Source organism: Dicentrarchus labrax, unplaced genomic scaffold (assembly GCF_905237075.1).
Source record: "Dicentrarchus labrax unplaced genomic scaffold, dlabrax2021, whole genome shotgun sequence".
Lineage (NCBI taxonomy): Eukaryota > Metazoa > Chordata > Actinopteri > Moronidae > Dicentrarchus > Dicentrarchus labrax.
In genome coordinates, this window is record NW_026136707.1 from 22,640,323 (window position 1) to 22,658,845 (window position 18,523).

Sequence of the window (18,523 nt, forward strand, 5' to 3'; positions counted from 1 at the left end):
CCTACAATGCACTGATAATCAGAATATAGAAATGCTTGTGATGATAGTGTCTACATGTAGTGACTGCACTGTGCAGACATCAGCACTCTTTGGTGCAACTGCCCAAGTTACATCGATAAGCGGATGCTCTCTTCTACAAATTAATTTGCATGTTTTTCCAACAGATTGAAAATCAATACATCACTGTATTGGCCAGGTCACCATTTCACCTGAATGATTCTTTCACTGGGAACATTATCTTGCTTATCTAATTGATAACCATGGATAGATGAATGTGCTCTGCCATTGATGGTTTCGTGGCATCAAGACTTTGATCAAATAGACCCACCCAAAACCATTACTTGACTTGCATTTACAGCTTTTCTGTTGTACTGCATCCACTTCAGTGGTGGTTCAGTTGGAACTGAATCTGTTACCGATGTTTTGCTGGCCCACTGCAGTTGAGTGCAGCAGTTTTCCGAAATTGGTTGGTGTGTCCCACAATTATATTGCGATGTTAACTGTCACACTGAGGACTGGCATTTTCTTGTAGTGGTCTGAGCCGTCTGACATCTCTGTTCATCTACCAAGGGCAGCCTACACAACAATCACTTTGATATGTGTGTGTGTCCATTCAATAAACAACTGTGAGACTGCCACCTTCAAAAAGTCCAGAAAATTTGCTCACACAACTCAACTCACACTGCTGGCATTTACAATAATGCCTAAGCCACTGAAGGAAGCTACTGTATGCACCTGTTTATTCTATACAGTATGTCATGTAAATGCAAGAAAGGACCCAGTTTTGCAGGGATAGGGTTTCTGTTTCTATAGCTACTGTAGATTTTCTCTCAGGCACTGTGCACCTGGAGCAAAAACTAAAATCTTTAGGTTAGCATTAATCACAGTTTTGTGCTATATAGATTGATATTTATCTTAAGTCTTGCAGTTAACTGAAGGTGAAACTAGATAAAAGATGAGCTAGTTTTTTTCACCCGATATGTCTGCCACTATGACAGTGAAATATTACAGGCACTAAAGATTCCTGGTACACATTTTTATGGTTTTATTGCTCTGTAGGTAGTTTACTGTGTTACATACTTTTTTCAGGGTATTAGAATCACAAGTCAGTATTATTAAGACTCTATATAATATAGAGTCTTAATCTGAAATAGTCAAAATTGCTGATGACTATGTTTAGTCATGAGCTGGGATGTGAATATCAGTTGGTGGACTAAATAAACTGTTTTCACACTGAGAGCAGCACATGTTGTCTCTCCTAGCAGACAGCGTACTTTGCATAATCCAAGGAATTAGCCAATGTTCTTGTTTTGAAGATGTGTTTTTTCTATGCTGAGGTAATTATGCAGGTGCATAACTTAACATAACTGTGGAAAGGAAGTGGACACTGCTGTTGAAAGGGAAGTGTACTTAACTGATTTATTCTTGAGCTGCTTAAAGTACACAACATCCTCTTAAAAGTGTCTTTATTGTTTAGCACTATTCATGATAATTATATTCTATTAATTAATATTCTGTGGTCTTCTGACATTCCATTTAACACAAACCAGACTTCACACTATCGAAATTCCGTATGGCAGACATGGATTTTATCTGACCATATGAAGAATGAATCATTGTATTGCCACCTTTCAAGCCTATGTTAGAGTTTAGTACTAAAAAGAGAAATTTTTTGGCGGAATATCTCTTAGAAAGAACAATATGATGTATCTATCTCCATGAGCTCAGCTTGAAAGCTGTTGATTCCTCCCTGTCACACTCCACCAGCTGCTCAGTGTTTTTTGCCTACAGTGTGGCTCGTGCTCGACAGCCATATGTCTCCTTTGCCTGAGTCTGAGGCTTGGACACAGTTTAGAATACACTTGTATAGTCCTGTCCCACATTTCAGTGAAGTACATTTTTTCCTCCCCCTGAACTGGACTAAAAATGAACTTCCACCCTGCATTTTTAGATTTTTAACTGCTGCTAAAAATATGACTTCCTCTTGTGATTGTCTTGTCTTTAAATGCTGACCACTATGTAGCTGTCAGCCGAAGAGGAAGCCTAATGAGACAGTAGAACAATACTGTGGTCAGTTTAGTCACGGAGCTTGAACATGATGCCATAAAAATGGTAAAAACCATTATTCCTCTTTCAGTATGAGAAGTGATCATGCTGTGATGACATGTTTGTTTTCACATGCAAGACAAGTTCTTACGTATCAAACAAGTTTGTTTAGGACTGTAAGAAAAAAATCAGCTTGAGTGATGTCAGCAGAGAATTTTTCATATACACATATATAAGGCTTGGCAGTATTTAGATCCCCTTTCTCTCTCTCCATCTGTTATACTTTCAGTATTTGCACCACTGAGTGGAGGGAGGCAGCCAGGGGACAGACTGTTCCAACTGCTACACCTCCTGCCTTTCACGTTTCAAACATGCCCCTCTCACCTCACACCTTCAGCTGAAGGTGCAAACCTTTTCAGTAGAAGTGTGAAGTGAATGGCAGGACACAGAGTGTATGCATGTTTGGATATGGAGTCTTTTATAAAAAATGTGTTGTTATATCGTCAAGAATGATTCTGTACTTTATAAAAGATTTTGTTTTTGTAATAGATGTCTCTGGGAGAAGATGTGACAAACAGAGAATTAACACCCAACTCTACACCTTCATGGAGCTCTGTAACCGCTTTAAGCTCTTTTCTTTTGTGTTATACAGTTGTAAAAGTCTAACTGTGCACATCCATACACAGAATTTTCCAGCAAAATTGTCTGAGAACTGGACTGTACACTACTTTCTTAATACCAAACTGTATGCAGATTAAGTTAGCAACTAGCCAGTGAAAACAATGGGACATCTCACCAGCTAAAGACCTCAATATTATGTATTATCTTATTCTATAAAGTTGGTATAAGCCAAACCAGAGATAAAAAGGTTAATTTTTACACAACATGACTCCAAATTAGCTATATTATTAGATTCAAATAGAAAAGGAATTTCAAACATGAGATCATACCTTATTTTGTAAATAAAGCTATTTCCCATCATACTGCTCGTCATATCTGAACCAGACACAAGAGGGGAAGCTGCACTTACAGACTGCAGGACTGGCCTGCATCAAGGTAAGCAGCAGAGAATGTAAACTGAGAGAAGAGAGTGTGCTTCTCTACCACTGTGCGTGTACTGGTGTGTGTCCAGGTGTGTGCGCATTTAATAGCTCATAAGTGTGTGCTTGCTTACATGCGTGCATGTGAATGCTCGGGTTAGAGCCCTCCATTAAGCTGTGTTTACAGTGTGTAGGGCCAGAGTCGCTCTCTGCCGCTTGGCCTGGCCCGGCCTCATCAATCAGGAAGACTTCCGAAGGCTTCCACCTGTGATCCCTGCCGCCTGCCAGACGGCCCATACATATGATTTCTGGGATATTACGCTTTGTAGTTGTTGTAGTAGAAGTGGTGAGATTCTTCAGATTCCTGCCTTCTGAGGTGCTTGTGATTTCCAGTCGTGTGGTTCCTGCTGTGCTGGTTTGTCATAGTTTGGAGTGAAAGCAGATATGTTGCACAGTGTGTTTTAATGTTAATCTGTACAAGTCATGCTGTTGTGAAATCAGTGAATAACCTCATGGCCTAAAATGGAGATTCCCCATGGGTTCAAATGTAAGAAAAAGACTTTCTGATAGTGATTTATGAACTTCCCATAAACTTCATTAATCTCACAGTAATCCCCAATAATATAAACAATCTGGTTTTTGTCACTATTGTGACACATTTTTCAATAAAGAGATGTGTGAAGTACAGTAATTAACAGTCATGTACTTATGACGAGACAGGGATTCTTATTCTGATACTTTTCTTCAGGCACAATTTTGAACTTGTTTGAAATGCTCTGATCTTTAATAAATAGGCTTTTATTTTGTTAATAATGAGTATTATCTGGCAAATTAAGGTTCCTTGTGGCTTTTCATGTGAGGTACAGAGCCTTTGAACACACATCCACGTGCAGCATTGAACAGATTTGCGACGGGTGTAATTAACCTTTTCTTCCCCTTCAGGTGTCGCGTGTCAGGTGTAGTGGGCGTATAACTGTGAAAAATGTTGAGATGCCTCTTTCTTCCTCTCCGTCATTGTGCATTGTGGTTGGGTAAGAATAAACTGTGCCAAAGGTGCATAACTAGAAACAAACAGCACGTGCCAAATGTGTTGTCACCACGTGTGCAGTGACGCATTAGCCGTGATTTACATGGAGGAAAGAGGAATTGTCATTTTCTGCCTCGTTTTGGGGTATTATTTTGACCAAGGAGTTGTGTCAACCGCATTTCCCTCAAAAGTGGATCATGGGAAAATACATGAACAATGTCAGGTCTTTTCTTTTGTTAATTAATGTCATGAGATACTGTGATAATTCCATGTTGTAGGCTGGCTTTGTTCTGCCTCATAGCAACAACCAATTTAATTCTAATAATATATATGATTTAACAAAGAAGCAGCAAGTAGAACATTATGTTACGTGAGGAGCCCAGTGAAAGACTTACAGTAACAATTAAGTAATTTAGTACACAATTGGTCCTGTTAACCTTATAAGTCATTATAGTTTTGTTATTTGTGGCAGACAGAACAACTCACTGTCAGAAACAAGTACTTGAGTTGAGGTAATGACTAAGAGTTAGGGATTTTAAAGTTGCTATCAATAATGTTTGTAACTGATATATCATCAATACATTCATCTGTGTAGTGGAATATCATGAAATAGAAACAGTGATACTTGTAGGACCTGTAGTTTTTGAATCATATCAGTTACCTTCTTCTGCTATAGAGGTTTTACTGTAGCTGAGTGAAGAGCAATGAACGGATAACGCTGAAAAGACTTCAACAAATACTCTTTAACAGGGTTTTAGTCTCATAGCAAATTAACAAAAAAATACATAGATGTACATGTTACACTCAGCATTCACTTTTGTTTATAATAATAACAGTAATATAACAGTCATGCTAGCAGCTCTGTGAGGCACTTCTTAGGTACGATTGGCTTTCAGAAAACACCAACATGGCAACATGCTCACAGTAACAATGCTAACATGCTGATGTTGACCAGATATAATGCGTCACTTTAGTGTGCTAAATTGTGCAAATTAGTACAAAACACAAAGTACAGCTAAAGTTGATGAAAATGTCATTAGTTTTGCAGCTATTTGGTCATTAACCAAAGTACTGGACAAATTAAAAAAAAGGCCTTTTGATTGCACTAGATAAAGTTTATCACCTAATTACAATTTATCCTGAGGGGAACATGAATATGTATGTACTGTACTTTATGGAAATCCATTCAGGCGATTGCCAGCCTCATTAGGATTCATTCTCTGGGCACCATGGATATCACATTTAGTAGCATTTCATTCAACGGTTGTAATGACATGTCACTCATTACTGAAAAACCTGATGATGCTTAGGAAAAGTCAGGACCAATGTCAGTTGGTTCCATTTTCTGGGGACCATGAATGTCCAGGAAGGACTTATCGTCAGAATGACAGAATGACTTTGCCATGCCTTGAGCCATGACACTAGTAGGCCAAAAACCTAAAAAATGTTTTAACACTGATACAGGAAAAAGATGACAATAACCCCCCAACAGAGACAGCGTGCTTTCGACAGGGCAGAGGTTATCTTCAGTCTAAAGCATTAATAATGCTGTACAATAACCAACAACCTTATCATGCTGATGATGAACGAATAAAGCTGATTGATATAGTTAACTTTATTTACATTTTTATTTAGATAAAAATGATCTCAGGCACAAACAATGACAATACCTTGACTTTGTTTATGGAGCCTCCATGCAAAAAAGTGATGTATGGCGATTGTGTCACTGGTGGAGACAGCACAGAGGTCTGCTGATAACGACAGTTTATAAAGCTCTTATCAGCAGCCCAACTGATTAATTGGTCGACCTCTACAACATAATCTTAAAGACAGAACTTCTCCTTTAAGCTGTGTTTTTATTAATTTAAATATACACAATCTGTAGGTCTTTTAGTTAGCAGGGTCCCTAAATTCTATCCTTTAACATAAAAAGATGTACAACCAACTGGGTCATTATTAATGAGTCCCTAACAATTACCCAGTTTGTTGTGTGTGTTTGTCTAATTTCCTGTAGCTGTAAATGTCAAGTGTTGTCTTTGACTGTGCTGACCTAGATGAAACCTGCAAATGAATGTCATGCATTAAAAGGGTTCTTCGTGGAAGTAGGTTGCAGTGAGAGGAACTTTTGCCTCAGCTATAACACTACAGGGAGCTTGCTATATTTATGATGGTGCAGAGAGGCTCCATAATTGTCTTGCGCTGTGCCTATTCTGCCAGATGCATGTTCCGAACAAAAGCACCACAGTTGGTTCCCTGGCAATGAGTCAAAGCAGCACAGTTTCACTTTTTACCTGCAGTTGTGACTGAGCACAGGGGCTGAAGTTTAGTTTAAAGCCATATATTTACTTTATGTGTTACCCCTCATACGCCATGCCAGTAGCAGGTTTGTCAGTATTTCAAGGACCACCTAGGATGAATTTTTTTCTCTTAGCACCACTTTCTTTCTGCTCTGGACTGTTCAAACAGGCTGACCTCGGTTGTCCACAAATGGTAGAATTTGACTGAAAAAAAGATCCACGTTTAGTTTAGTTTGACCCTAATTCAAACAAAGGTTGTTGGATTGTTTGACAGTGGGGTTTGTGATTGATCAAGAGAAACTGGATTTCTCGTAACACAACATATCTGTGTGGTGGAGATCTGTGGAAAGAAGATAGATTAAGTTTTCAGATTTCTCATTTTCGGCAACTGTGAAAACATCCAGCAAAAGCAAAGTAAATTCCACCCAACACAACACAGCTGTGGTATGGTAGTTATGGACGGGAGAACAATAAAGTAGCAGAATTTGGCACGTGAACTTTGAGTGATCGCCATGTGGCTGAAGCCCTCTCAGAGAGGAGCAGGGCTGTTGGCAGACCTAATGACAGCTTGTTTTCACTGGCCTTTCACTGTGGACAGAATGGGGAGAGGGAGGACAGGGGATGGAGAGAAAAAGAAAATAACAGTGATGAGGAGCACAAAAGAAATAGAAAGGCAAGCAGAGGGAGAAAACAGAGAAAGCACATGATAAAAGAAAAGGGTTTTAAAAAATTGTTGAGAGAAGGACTGGGGAGGGGGGCTCAGTATCTCTGGGTAGAGCTTGTTCACCCGCAGAGCCAGCCGAGGTGCGCTTGAGCAGCCTGGCTCTCTGATTGGCGGAGCGCGATGCAGCTCTCTCCCCTCCCCCCGAGAAGAAAGAGGTGCAGCAGGAACGTCAGACCCAGACAGCACAAGACTCGGCTACTGAAACAACGTTTTTCTGAAGCTCTCCCTAAGATGCAGTCTACAGAGCATCTAAGGACAGACTAGATGATAGCACAGAGCTGATCGCATACAGCAAAGAGTCTTCTACTACTGGGCTTGATTATTTATCAATCAGATTAGATTTCAGTCGATTTTCAGAGGTTTACCAGTAAGACCAGCTAGAGAAGGCAAAGCTGACGTCTAGCGCAGTTCGATTCACCGCATTGAGAAGGACGGCCGCCGGTCACCATGGGCAGGCAGGGGCATGACACCTCTGCTGCAGCTCCTGGGATGCGTATCCAGCGCTCCCAGAGCAAGATGAGCCTGTCTGCATCGTTTGAAGCACTGGCTGTCTATTTCCCCTGCATGAACTCCTTCGATGAGGAGGACGGAGGTAAGATGACATGCAGGAAAGTGTCACAGCAGCAGCAGCTGGCTGGGGGGCAGCAGAGGGAAGAGATGGATTGAGGATTAGTGGGAAGATGCAGAGGTATCAATAAGGAGAATTGGGGCAGGTTAAGAGATGTAATTTAATTAGGATGGCCGTGTAGTTTAATTAGGATAGTAGCATGATGCTTGAGCTGTGTGTTCTGTGTTGAAAGTTGATATCTATGCCTCAAGAATAGTCAATTCATCATTCAGGCTATGAATTTGTTATGGAGCACACATACTGCTTTCAACAGTGGTGGTGGTGTTAATGGTTAAACTGACTGTTTCTTTATTCTTTGAATCTGACTCAGGGAATGAAAACAAAGGATTTAGTAACTGTAATGAATCATTGTTTAGTATCTTGTGGGTGGTAGTGTTTATTTAGCTTAGGATTACTACATCGCTCTATGACTGTTGCTCCAAATTCCCTCAACAGTAGTGATGATGACTACTGCATGTGTTTATATTTACGCCTCCCAAGATTTTCTTATAATGTTCTATTCCAGTGGCAGTGGGTCAGTGTACAGAGAAAAAGAAAACGTCATTCATTTGTTACGCAGAAGATTTACTCCTTTACACCTTCACTTATCTACATATTTTCGCCTGATCGCACCAGCTTTTTTTAGCCACACACTTGTAGTCACACTTCCACTGTTGGCCACTGAGCAGCTCCACTCTGGCCAAGGCCGAGATTTGAGGCCAGTGACCTGGTGACGAGCCAGTTTGTCAAACTTTTAGGCCACTGCTGCTTCATGCTTGACAGATACTTGGCTGCCACATTCTCCAACCGGTGATGTTAATGCTCCTGTCTTTGGCACATTGACCTTATCTGTCATTGCCTTGTATGTGTGTGATTTATATGTATGTGAACAGGATTTTGGAGACATGGTCTTTAAAGTCTAAGCCATGGTGTTTTCATGGATCAATCTATTGCAAACATTTCAGCAGCCTTTGGTTGTTGCATGTTATGTAAAGGTATTATTTTATAAGGTCGCAGTTTTTTCGATGTCATAGTAAGGATGTATCTATGATTTTAATCAGCAGCATAAATGCTAATATATGCATCACATCATTTGTGCAACAAAGTGGGAAAACTGATTTCCCTTGCTTTCAACGGTGTGTTTTTAATGGTGATTGATAACATCCGGCCACTGATTGGCAGAGGAGGTCTATGAGCTGCGGATTGCTGTAGACGTCAGAGACGACCTCTGTGGCTTTGTCTACTATTGTAATGTGTGAAGAGCAGGAAGAGGAGGCGGAGGCCGCCAGCTGAATAACTGAGATTTCAAGGCTGAAAGGCTTCACGCCTGTGTATGCCTGTGTGAGATAGGACACAGGACATTTCTCTTCTCTTCCTCTACAAGAAAAGGCAGGAGAGAGGAGGAAGAGTGAAGACAGCAGGCCCCACAAAAGGCCTGTAATGATGCTGGGTTAGGATCAACAAACTGGGAAGTTATTAAGTGAAAGTTACAGTAAGGTCAATGGATAGCTGATTGTTTCATGACTTTACACCTCGGGGTTGCAAATGGCGAGCTGTCGGTAACTCATTATTACTTTCTTCTGGCTTTGCGGTGATTATCTGACCTCTGGGAAATAACACGATGCCTTCATTTTGCATTAATTTGATTACGGATAAGAAAAAAAGAACATTGCATAACTAAAATATGTGCAACAAAATTTAGTAATGCTTGGATGGATTAGCGTTTGACTATAGCCATGCACTATTTCATGTTTAAACTTAGAGATTATAGATATATTTCAGGTGCTAACATACCAGTTTAAAAGAACTAAATGGCTGTTAAAAAATAAAAAAAAAATATTTTTTTTTTTTTTTTTTTTTTTTTTTTTTTTTTTTTATTTTTTTTTTTTTTTTTTTTTTAATAAAAAAAAATTAAAAAAAAGTGGGGGGTGTGGGTGTGTGTGTGTGTGTGTGTGTGTGTGTGTGTGTGTGTGTGTGTGTGTGTGTGTGTGTGTGTGTGTGTGTGTGTGTGTGTGTGTGTGTGTGTGTGTGTGTGTGTGTGTGTGTGTGCTGGTTGCCAGGCGTGTGTCTGGTGGTGGAGCATTCATACTGTTGTGTAGGTATGTGGACCACAGGCGCAGCCACGTGGCCCTGCACGTAGGCTGTCAGGGAGGCTGGGTGGAGATGAGCAGCGGCAGCAGGGCTAATGGGTGGAGTCAGCTGTCGTCTTGGATCAGTTAGGATGGGAGGCAGACGCTGGATGTTTATAGGTGGAGCATGGACTCACTAAGGCTCCCACAAGACCCCCGTAGGCAGTCGGTAGCACAGACCAGAGGAGAGCTGTGCGTGTTGTTCAACTGATACACAAAGAGCCATCATTCTGTAGAGCCTGTTTGATTGTCACAGTGAAATTGCAGCGATCCTTCCCACAATAAGCTATACTCATGTCTTAGTATGGAGATACATTTCCATTCACAAAGTTGTCTTTGTAAATGGTTTTCCATGAGCCAATGAAAGCACAGGTAATTTAATAGTCCATGTAAAACTCGCTGAATGAGTCACAAAGTAATTCAGAGTCATAGACTGACAGTCTTTCTCTCTCTCTCTCTCCCTCTCTCCTCCTTTGCGTGTGTCATTGTGCGTGCAGAAGCGGGAGGTAAGAAGTTACGCAGCACGATCCAGAGGAGTACAGAGACGGGCCTGGCAGTGGAGATGAGGAGCAGGATGACTCGGCAGGCCAGCCGGGAGTCCACAGACGGCAGCATGAACAGCTACAGCTCCGAGGGAAAGTAAGGAGACAGTTTGTGCATATACAGCAAACTCTGAAAACTCCATTATATTACTCATATTAGGCCTCACTCTGCCTTATCCTCGTGACATTTCATAAGCTACAGCTTTGTCTTATATCAGCAGAACTGTTCCTTTTGTCTCCGTGGTAACCAGTGTGTCTTTCTCTGTTTCAGTCTCATCTTCCCCGGTGTGAGGCTCTCCTCAGATGCCCAGTTCAGTGACTTCCTGGATGGTCTCGGCCCCGCCCAGCTGGTTGGACGACAGACGTTGGCTACTCCACCTATGGGTGAGGGCAACAATCCCTTTAATCAATTTATTTCCATGGTAGCTTAGAAATGTTAGTAAAGCAGAGTGAATCATCCTGTGAAACATACATGATTTAACTTATATATATATTATACTTTATATACTGATAAATATTGTGTGCTAAAAGTTGACTTTTTGTTAATCAGGTGACATTCAGATCGGTATGGTGGACAAGAAAGGAGCACTGGAGGTGGAGATCATCAGAGCCCGTAGCCTTGTGGGAAAACCAGGTTCCAAGGCACTGCCAGGTAATTTAAGCTCATTGTCAAAGCCAATTACACACTTATCTCATCAAGTCTAAGTAAATGTTGATATATGACGAATAAAAAGGATGAAAGAACATGTTTCTGTTGGATAAGTATAAATATTCTCGCCTCTCCTCTCTTCTCAGCACCATATGTAAAGGTCTACCTTTTGGAAAATGGAGTCTGCATAGCCAAAAAGAAAACAAAAGTAGCAAGAAAAACCTTGGATCCTCTTTACCAGCAGCAACTGCCGTTTGAGGAGAGTCCGGGAGGGAAGGTTTTACAGGTAAGAGAGGTCTCACAGTAATTAAAACAGAAATTCAGAATCAATCTTACTTAAACAACTTCACTTCTCCCTGTTTAAATTTGTCTCTTCCTTTTGATTAATTTCTTTTTCTGCGTTGTTCTCTGCAGGTCATTGTTTGGGGCGACTACGGACGTATGGACCATAAATCATTCATGGGAGCAGTTCAGATACTGTTAGATGAGCTGGACCTGTCCAACATGGTGATTGGCTGGTTCAAGCTCTTTCCTCCTTCCTCACTGGTGGACCCTACTCTGGCCCCACTGACAAGAAGAGCTTCCCAATCCTCTCTGGACAGTTTCTCTCGATCATAGCAGCGTGTGGACTGATAGCGTTGTTGTAGCAGCCAGTGTTGCGATTACAGGTCACGCCCCCCGGTTACACTGCATGCTTGATGTTGTGTCTTCTGAGCCTGTTTCTAGGGGTGCAAACGTGATCCTGTGTTTTAAGCAAAAACGTCGCGCACATTGTGCACGTGGCGAAGCGTGTTGCAAGCGCCTGGCGGCCGGGATTGCCGGGTGTTGTTGTTGTTGTTTGGAGGAAGCTGGAATGAACTCCTTAGCACGAGGAATCTGTCAGTTCCAGGTTTCCATCCAATTCGAAGCCATGGGGGTCAGTACTGGGAACCGCTAAAAGAGTTCTACAGAAGCCCTTTTCGAATGAAAAATAAATGTTTTGCTTTGATTTTTTTTTTGTTTTGTTTTCATTTATTTTCTTTTTTTTCTTTTAATGTCAATGTACTTGTATCTGAAAGGGGAGACAATGTTTCTAACCAGATGCTTGGTCATGCCACGCCAACAGACCTAGCTGTGTAGATGGAGTTTTGGAGACCATCACTTTCGGTGAGGTGTGTCCCAGCTTGTATCCACACTCCCCCACCCCCCACCCCCCGCCCCCCCAAAAAATGCCCCACATACTCTAGGTTTATGTACTGAATCAAACCGTACTGGTACCACCAGAAAGACTTCAAAGTTAATCAGAGGCAATACTGAAGTGGCTACGATCAACACTCCAGAATATACAGTAACAATCCAAACCCCATGAAAAGATGTACAATCTACCATCATTATTTCTCTGTTGATATATTGTATGAAAATTAAATGAGAAAAAAGTATTTTTTTTCCTTTTTAGTTCATTTGCATGGACACAAATTTAGCTGAATTAAAAAAAGAAAAGAAAATTATTTTCTTGAGGCTGCAACTTGCAAAAAAGATGAAGAAAAATAAATAAAACAGATCAGCCATTTTCAACAATTTATATTATTTTTAAAGATAAATTTCACTAGTGCATGGTTTTCAAGGGGAGTGAATGCAACATCATGATTAAAAAAAAAGACATTGTTTATCATTCTTTAGACCATTCATGAGTCTGTGTTTTGCAGACATGCAGATAAGGGAAACTTAAAGGAAACTTTTGGAGTTATTTAACAGAAAATGTTTATGTGACAAAAAGTGATAATGAGAATAAATGTAAATTATTTATTTCATTGTAAAAGGCACACGCCTTATAAAGATAAACATTATGTGCAAATTGTACATGTTTCTCTTTTTCTTCCTTGTCCCAGGGTACTTCTCATTGTACTATTCATTGCTACCATTGTTCAGTCCCCTGATATTGTCCAGATTTTAGGACTGTTGGTTATTTTACAGTTCTGTATTGTTTCAGTATGTATTTTATTTTGGATTTGATTTGTTTAACAAGCATGTTGAAAAGGATTTTCTGCAACATGGCTTGGGCACACCTTACAGTAACTCAGCATGTTTTGATAAAGATGATATTTGGAATTTTTGCAGTTTCTTGTACAGTGCATGTCAACTTCATTACTTTTCTCCCTCACTTTAAATTGAACTCTACAGCAAATTAGTTCTTGGTCTTCCCACGGCCAATTATTGAAGTTTTAACAAAAACATTCCACCCCAAGGTCATATTTTCTTTCAGGTTTTTGAGAAAAAAAAAGTGACAAGGAAAATATTTTATATTTAATGGAGGTTGACGAAACAGTTGTGATTGCAAGTGTATTTTATTTCAGTATTGTTGACGAACATGCAAAAATAATCTGTATTGGTACAGCAAGAAGTCTATACCTAATCAAGAGGCAGCAAAGATGCAAGAGATGTATGTTGCTGTGGTTCAATTTTACAGGCACTGTTTGTGAAGATGAGCTAATCACAAGTTCAAATAACAAGGGATATTGCCACAGAAAATGTTTTTTTCTTGTTTTAATGAAAATGAAATTAATTTACTATATTTTTGTTAGTTTTATTTAAAAGCCAAGACCAGTTTATTTTTTATTTTCTATTTTTAGTAATTATAAATACTTCTCATGTCTGGGAAGTATATGAATCTTATAGTTGCAGTATGTCTGAATGAAATTGAACTGAGGCATTATTCCTTTTCCATATGACGATAAAGCGTTTTAATGTCCAAGAAAACCTTGTCGCTGTAACAAGCTACAGTATATATTTTCATTTTCATTTTCATTGTACATACCTTTAGATGTCAGAATTTGAATAAACATGCTACCATGAATAGATTGATAGACTCTCTTGGAACAGGAAAAATGCCTCACATGATGACAAAGACATATGTTATTTATCCTTTTGAATGCCTTTTAATTTTCTCTTTTTGGTGCAATGTGTTAATGCCAAGGCTATGTCTTGGTTAAGTATGGTTGAGTACAGAGATTTATGTAAGTTATTTTTCAAATTAAAAATAAAAAATTGATATTACACTGATGTCAAGTGTTCGGTGATGATGAGATTAACACATACCCCCCCCACACACACTCACTCACTCACACACACACACACACACACACACACACACACACACACACACATACGAGTGTAACATGCAGTATGTAATTGTTAAAGGGATGCTCCAGCAATCAGTAAAAGTAGTAAAAATAGTAGTATTTTAGTATTTTTTTACAGTAGTATTTTTTCCTTTTACATTAGGAAAAAAAGTATATAGTTAAAATCAATACAGCAGAGGTTGAGAAATCCTGATTATTTGTCCCTAGTATGGGTCAAAACACTTGATCCTACAATTCCCATAATGCAATTTTTGTCCCCTGCCAGGTGAACAGTCACATCTTTCAAACTCCATGCCCCACTGTCTAATGCACACAAATGTAGGCCAACTCCCTTTAATGAGTAAATTGGACCCCTTTAATGGAAAATGTAAGTAAGTTAAGTGTGTTAGCAGCAAACAGGCTGATGGGACTGTCACTAGCTTTGTCTGTATTTAATAAACTAAAGTATCGGACACATTGAAACTCTGACCTGACGCCAGATGAAAAGCCAGGGAATAATCAAAGTAATTACAATTCATCCAGATGGATACATGTATGTACACAATTTGATGGCATTTAGTAGATAGACTTTTGAAATATTTCAGTCTGAACCAAAGTGTTGGACAGACAGATTGACACTGTCATTGTCATTGCTGGAGCCACACAGCTAGCATGGCTTACTGTAACAAGTAACCCCTTAGTGTTTACGTTAGGTAATTTGTGTTGCAATGCAGTAAAATTATAAAGCAACATAAAAGATTCTCAGTTTGAAGCTTTTCACTCTTTCACTTAGTTTGTTTAGGTCACTGTATGCCAGTTTCACAGACCACTCAAGAACCTACACTCTGACTCTTTTCACAAGCAGCTTTCCAAACTGCTGACGTCAAGACCCTGCTATCAACCAACTATTATTTCTCTGTTCAAAGTTCCCTATCTGAATCCCTTGAAAGCAGAGCTCAACTTTGATTATTATAGTGCAATTCAATAACTTGTCATACAATATGACCAATGAACTTCAAAATCCTAACCCTGATGTTTCCTGTTATTGTGAACAGCAGTCTACTGTCACCTTCTCCTTTTAAAGCTTTTGAATGTGAAACACTGGGATGTCTTAAGGTGTAGCCTATACACCAAGTAGTCTGAACTTTTTCACGACATTAGTGGCCAGTATCTGTAGCCTTGCAGTCCTCAACAAAATACTTGATTTTCACACCAAAAGCACAGGTCTCACACACTGGCCTCATATTCGCTTCTGTGTGCTTCTGCTTTTGGTTGAAAATAGGGATGACTGGGAAATGACGAATGACTGAGGTCTGAGGGGACGGAAGAGTTCCTGTTTATGCCGTATTTAAAGAGACTGCAAACAACAAGTTAGACTGACTACAGAGATGTATGTAGACTATCTCTGAAGCAACCATTTAACAGTTACAAACAACCTCTATATGGCAGGTTTTTAATGTTCACATATACAGCTTTTTGACATTCAAATACTGTATATCTCTTGCAATTATTGGTTAATTTTTGTTAGTGTGGCTGATGCACTCCAGTGTTGGGTCCCTCAGGATGCTACTCTCATTGACTGCAATAAAACAGAGCCTCAAGGATATGGGTTATCTGGCTGTGGATGTTTTTATAACCGGTAACAGGAATGGCTTTCAAAGAAGTCTCATCCTCCTCTTCACGTGTAGCTTTTCCAGCCTCGTGCTCAGCTCCCTGCTCCTCCTATACCTCCTCTTCACCCTGAACTATGAGCTAGCAGTGGCTGGAGGGATTGCTGGCTGCTTTGGGACACTACTGACAGTTGCCCTCTTCCTGTCAAAGAAAGTAAGGTGTTTGGGGACTCTATTTGTGATCTCTATTTTCATGAAGAAGAGTCGGAACCTGCTCCTGACCGCTGGGACCAGTTTAGTGGTTCTTAGAAACATCCGCAACACCTTGGAGAACCTCACAGGCCTGGTCAGGAGTATGATTTGCAACCTGAAGGCGAAGAAAGCAGCCATCATTGCTCCATTCAGCAACTATGTGAAGATGTTGAAGTGGCTAGGGAACATGCTCAAGGGGGTTACAGACTTAGGGGTTTTGAACCTTGACTCTCAACTCAAGGTTTCACCCAGGCTGGAATCCGAACAATTCAGGGAGAGGCTCACTGAAGCAGAGCAGAAGCTGAATGAAACTGTAAAGTATGTACAGTCCATTATGAATACACTCTCCTCTGTGACCGACAGGCTGTTTCCTGCCATCAGCTTCCTCGTGCTCATGATGTTTATAGCACTGCACATAAAAAGATTCTGCAATGACATGAAATACGAAAACCGGTTCATCAGCAGCAAATTTGTTAATTTTGACAAGAAGCAGAAGGCGGAAGGAAAGCCCCACGTCCTCCCCCTCACACCAGAGGAAGAGAAGCTGTACACTACCGTCCCCTCCACCCGTCCCACCACCAGAGAAGGGAGAGCTATGCTGAAATTTGGCGTTCCAGTTGTCTCCCATGTTGTATCTTGGGCCCTTTTTATAACTGTGGATGCCTTATTGTACTGTTTTGTTGACATTGTAACAACAAAGTTATCAGAGCTGGAACCATTCCATGTCCCACTGTTAATGAGCATCACAGTAAGTATATTTGTGAAAGACCCCCTGCTACCTTTGTGCATTTCCAATACTTGCTCCAGCCACTGAATGCTAATTTATTTATCTTCTCAGGGGATTGCAACTTTAATAGGTATACCATTTGGCGAGGAAAACCATCAAAAAGACTTTTCCTACTTTGTGACCCTATTTGAGAAGAAGTGTCTTCCTAAACCCAAGCTGCTGCTCTATAACTCTGTTGTTCCTTTGGCTGTCATCCTACTCACCCTACTCATTATGGCGCTGATGGCTGCCAAAGTGGCCCAGCTCAGGCTGATGGTCTGTGAGCAATTCTTCTCCAACACTGCGGAGGCCAGAGTGGAATACCTGCACGCCAAAATCCTAAGGAAGAGACTAAAAAAGAGGATTTGCCACCACCTCACATCACTCTATCATAAGGTGTGTATTACTGAATATCACTAGTAAAGTTTCTAAATCTGTGTGTATAATGCATAATAGTGAGTATTTTGTTTTCTCTTTTCAGCCACATTTCTGGTGCCCTCTGCTCTTTAGGCCTAAAGAGAATCCACAAAGTGTCGTGTGAGGAATATCTTTTTATCTTTCTGCTGCATGATTTACATTACAAACACAAGTAAGAAAGGACAGTTTTGACCAATGGATTATATACCTCAGTGGTCCCATTAAAGAATCATGTACATATTCTTAATTTAACATTACCTCTGCCAAAAAAATCCCTAAAAATGAAATAAAGTCAAGTAGGTTCATTGCACAAAGGTGGCTATGGCTAAGCTATACAGTTTGTCTAAGATCAAACAATTACTGGTCAAACCTCCACTATGTACTGTAGGGCTCCACTTTGTACCTCTCTGGAAGAAAATTGTGTCTTCAGCTACATCTCTTGTTGTGGCTAATGCAACATTGTTTGTAGATCTGATTTGATAGTGTTGATCATAATAATCTGTTACATCAGTGGCTTTCCGTTATTTTTGATAAATCTGCTTACAGCTGGTTCAAATCAGATCTTTCTGGTAGACTGTTGTTGTAGATGGTTTCAAGTCCCCAGATGGTTGATAAAGGTGTTCCACATTAATAGGCCTTGTACTATTTACTCTATATTGTACATAAAAACTATTTATTTTCCTAATGAACATGGGAAATTTTTATGCAGATGATACCAACTTATTTTTTTTACACCATGCCACTACCTCCAGCTGTGACCTGTGCAATGTTCCACATCAATCACACCTGTATATAAAAAGCTGTATATAGTGTACATATAACTCTTATTCTATTTTTTTCTATTTTCAGAAAACAAATCTTGTATTTATTCTATTCTATGTTTTATTTAATGTATAATTTAATTTAATGTGTATCTGTGTAATCTGTGGCTGTGTTTATCAGGAGCTGCTGAAGTGTGAAATAAAGTTTATCGTAACTTGTCTTATTTTCCAGTCGGCTCTAGGTTACAGTCTGCTTTTGACCAGACCTCTTTTGTTAATTTAAAGCTTGTTCTAAACTCCCAAAAAATTTAATGTATGCATCTCCCAGGAGCACAACACTACTGTGCTACAAATAATGGAAACTGAACAGATACAGAACAGCATACAGCGCTTTTTTCCAGTTTCAAAAGAGGAAACCATTACACTATTTACTGTGTTATCTACACTGGATTCTGTCTGCAAATTGAACAATAATAACACTAGATCACAGACCAGGATAGATTTAAAAGTTCCTCATACCAACTTTGCACCTTACAATTGGCATGAACTGAACAGGGA

The 18,523-nt window shown here is 39.9% G+C and overlaps 2 protein-coding genes across 30 annotated transcripts in view; both read left to right on the top strand.

The window, feature by feature from the left end:
* The window catches only part of rims2a (regulating synaptic membrane exocytosis 2a), a 141,961-nt gene extending 127,861 nt beyond the window's left edge, over positions 1-14,100 (top strand). For 28 of the 29 annotated variants that reach the window (XM_051406255.1, XM_051406256.1, XM_051406248.1 and 25 more), the window contains 5 exons: positions 10,368-10,509; positions 10,684-10,796; positions 10,963-11,064; positions 11,208-11,347; positions 11,476-14,100. In XM_051406255.1, the coding sequence (XP_051262215.1) occupies positions 10,368-10,509; positions 10,684-10,796; positions 10,963-11,064; positions 11,208-11,347; positions 11,476-11,679 (701 nt within the window). In that variant the 3' untranslated portion in view covers positions 11,680-14,100. Of the gene's footprint in view, positions 1-6,674; positions 7,727-10,367; positions 10,510-10,683; positions 10,797-10,962; positions 11,065-11,207; positions 11,348-11,475 lie in introns of those variants that run through there. The other variant, XM_051406268.1, reaches the window with a different exon arrangement.
* Positions 14,101-15,559: 1,459 nt separating this feature from the next.
* Positions 15,560-18,184, top strand: LOC127367421 (dendritic cell-specific transmembrane protein). The gene is made up of 3 exons (XM_051407226.1): positions 15,560-16,769; positions 16,860-17,183; positions 17,269-18,184. Exons 1-3 carry the CDS (start codon positions 15,696-15,698, stop codon positions 17,326-17,328), a joined length of 1,458 nt encoding a protein of 485 aa, XP_051263186.1. The 5' UTR covers positions 15,560-15,695; the 3' UTR covers positions 17,329-18,184.
* The last annotated feature ends 339 nt before the right edge of the window (positions 18,185-18,523 follow it).

Excerpts from the sequence above, each read along its gene's own strand:
- LOC127367421 (XM_051407226.1), top strand. The coding sequence starts at position 15,696 with ATGCACTCCAGTGTTGGGTCCCTCAGGATGCTACTCTCATTGACTGCA. Across the intron at positions 16,770-16,859 it reads CACTGTTAATGAGCATCACA|GGGATTGCAACTTTAATAGG; the intron begins GTAAGTATATTT and ends TTATCTTCTCAG. Across the intron at positions 17,184-17,268 it reads TCACATCACTCTATCATAAG|CCACATTTCTGGTGCCCTCT; the intron begins GTGTGTATTACT and ends TTCTCTTTTCAG.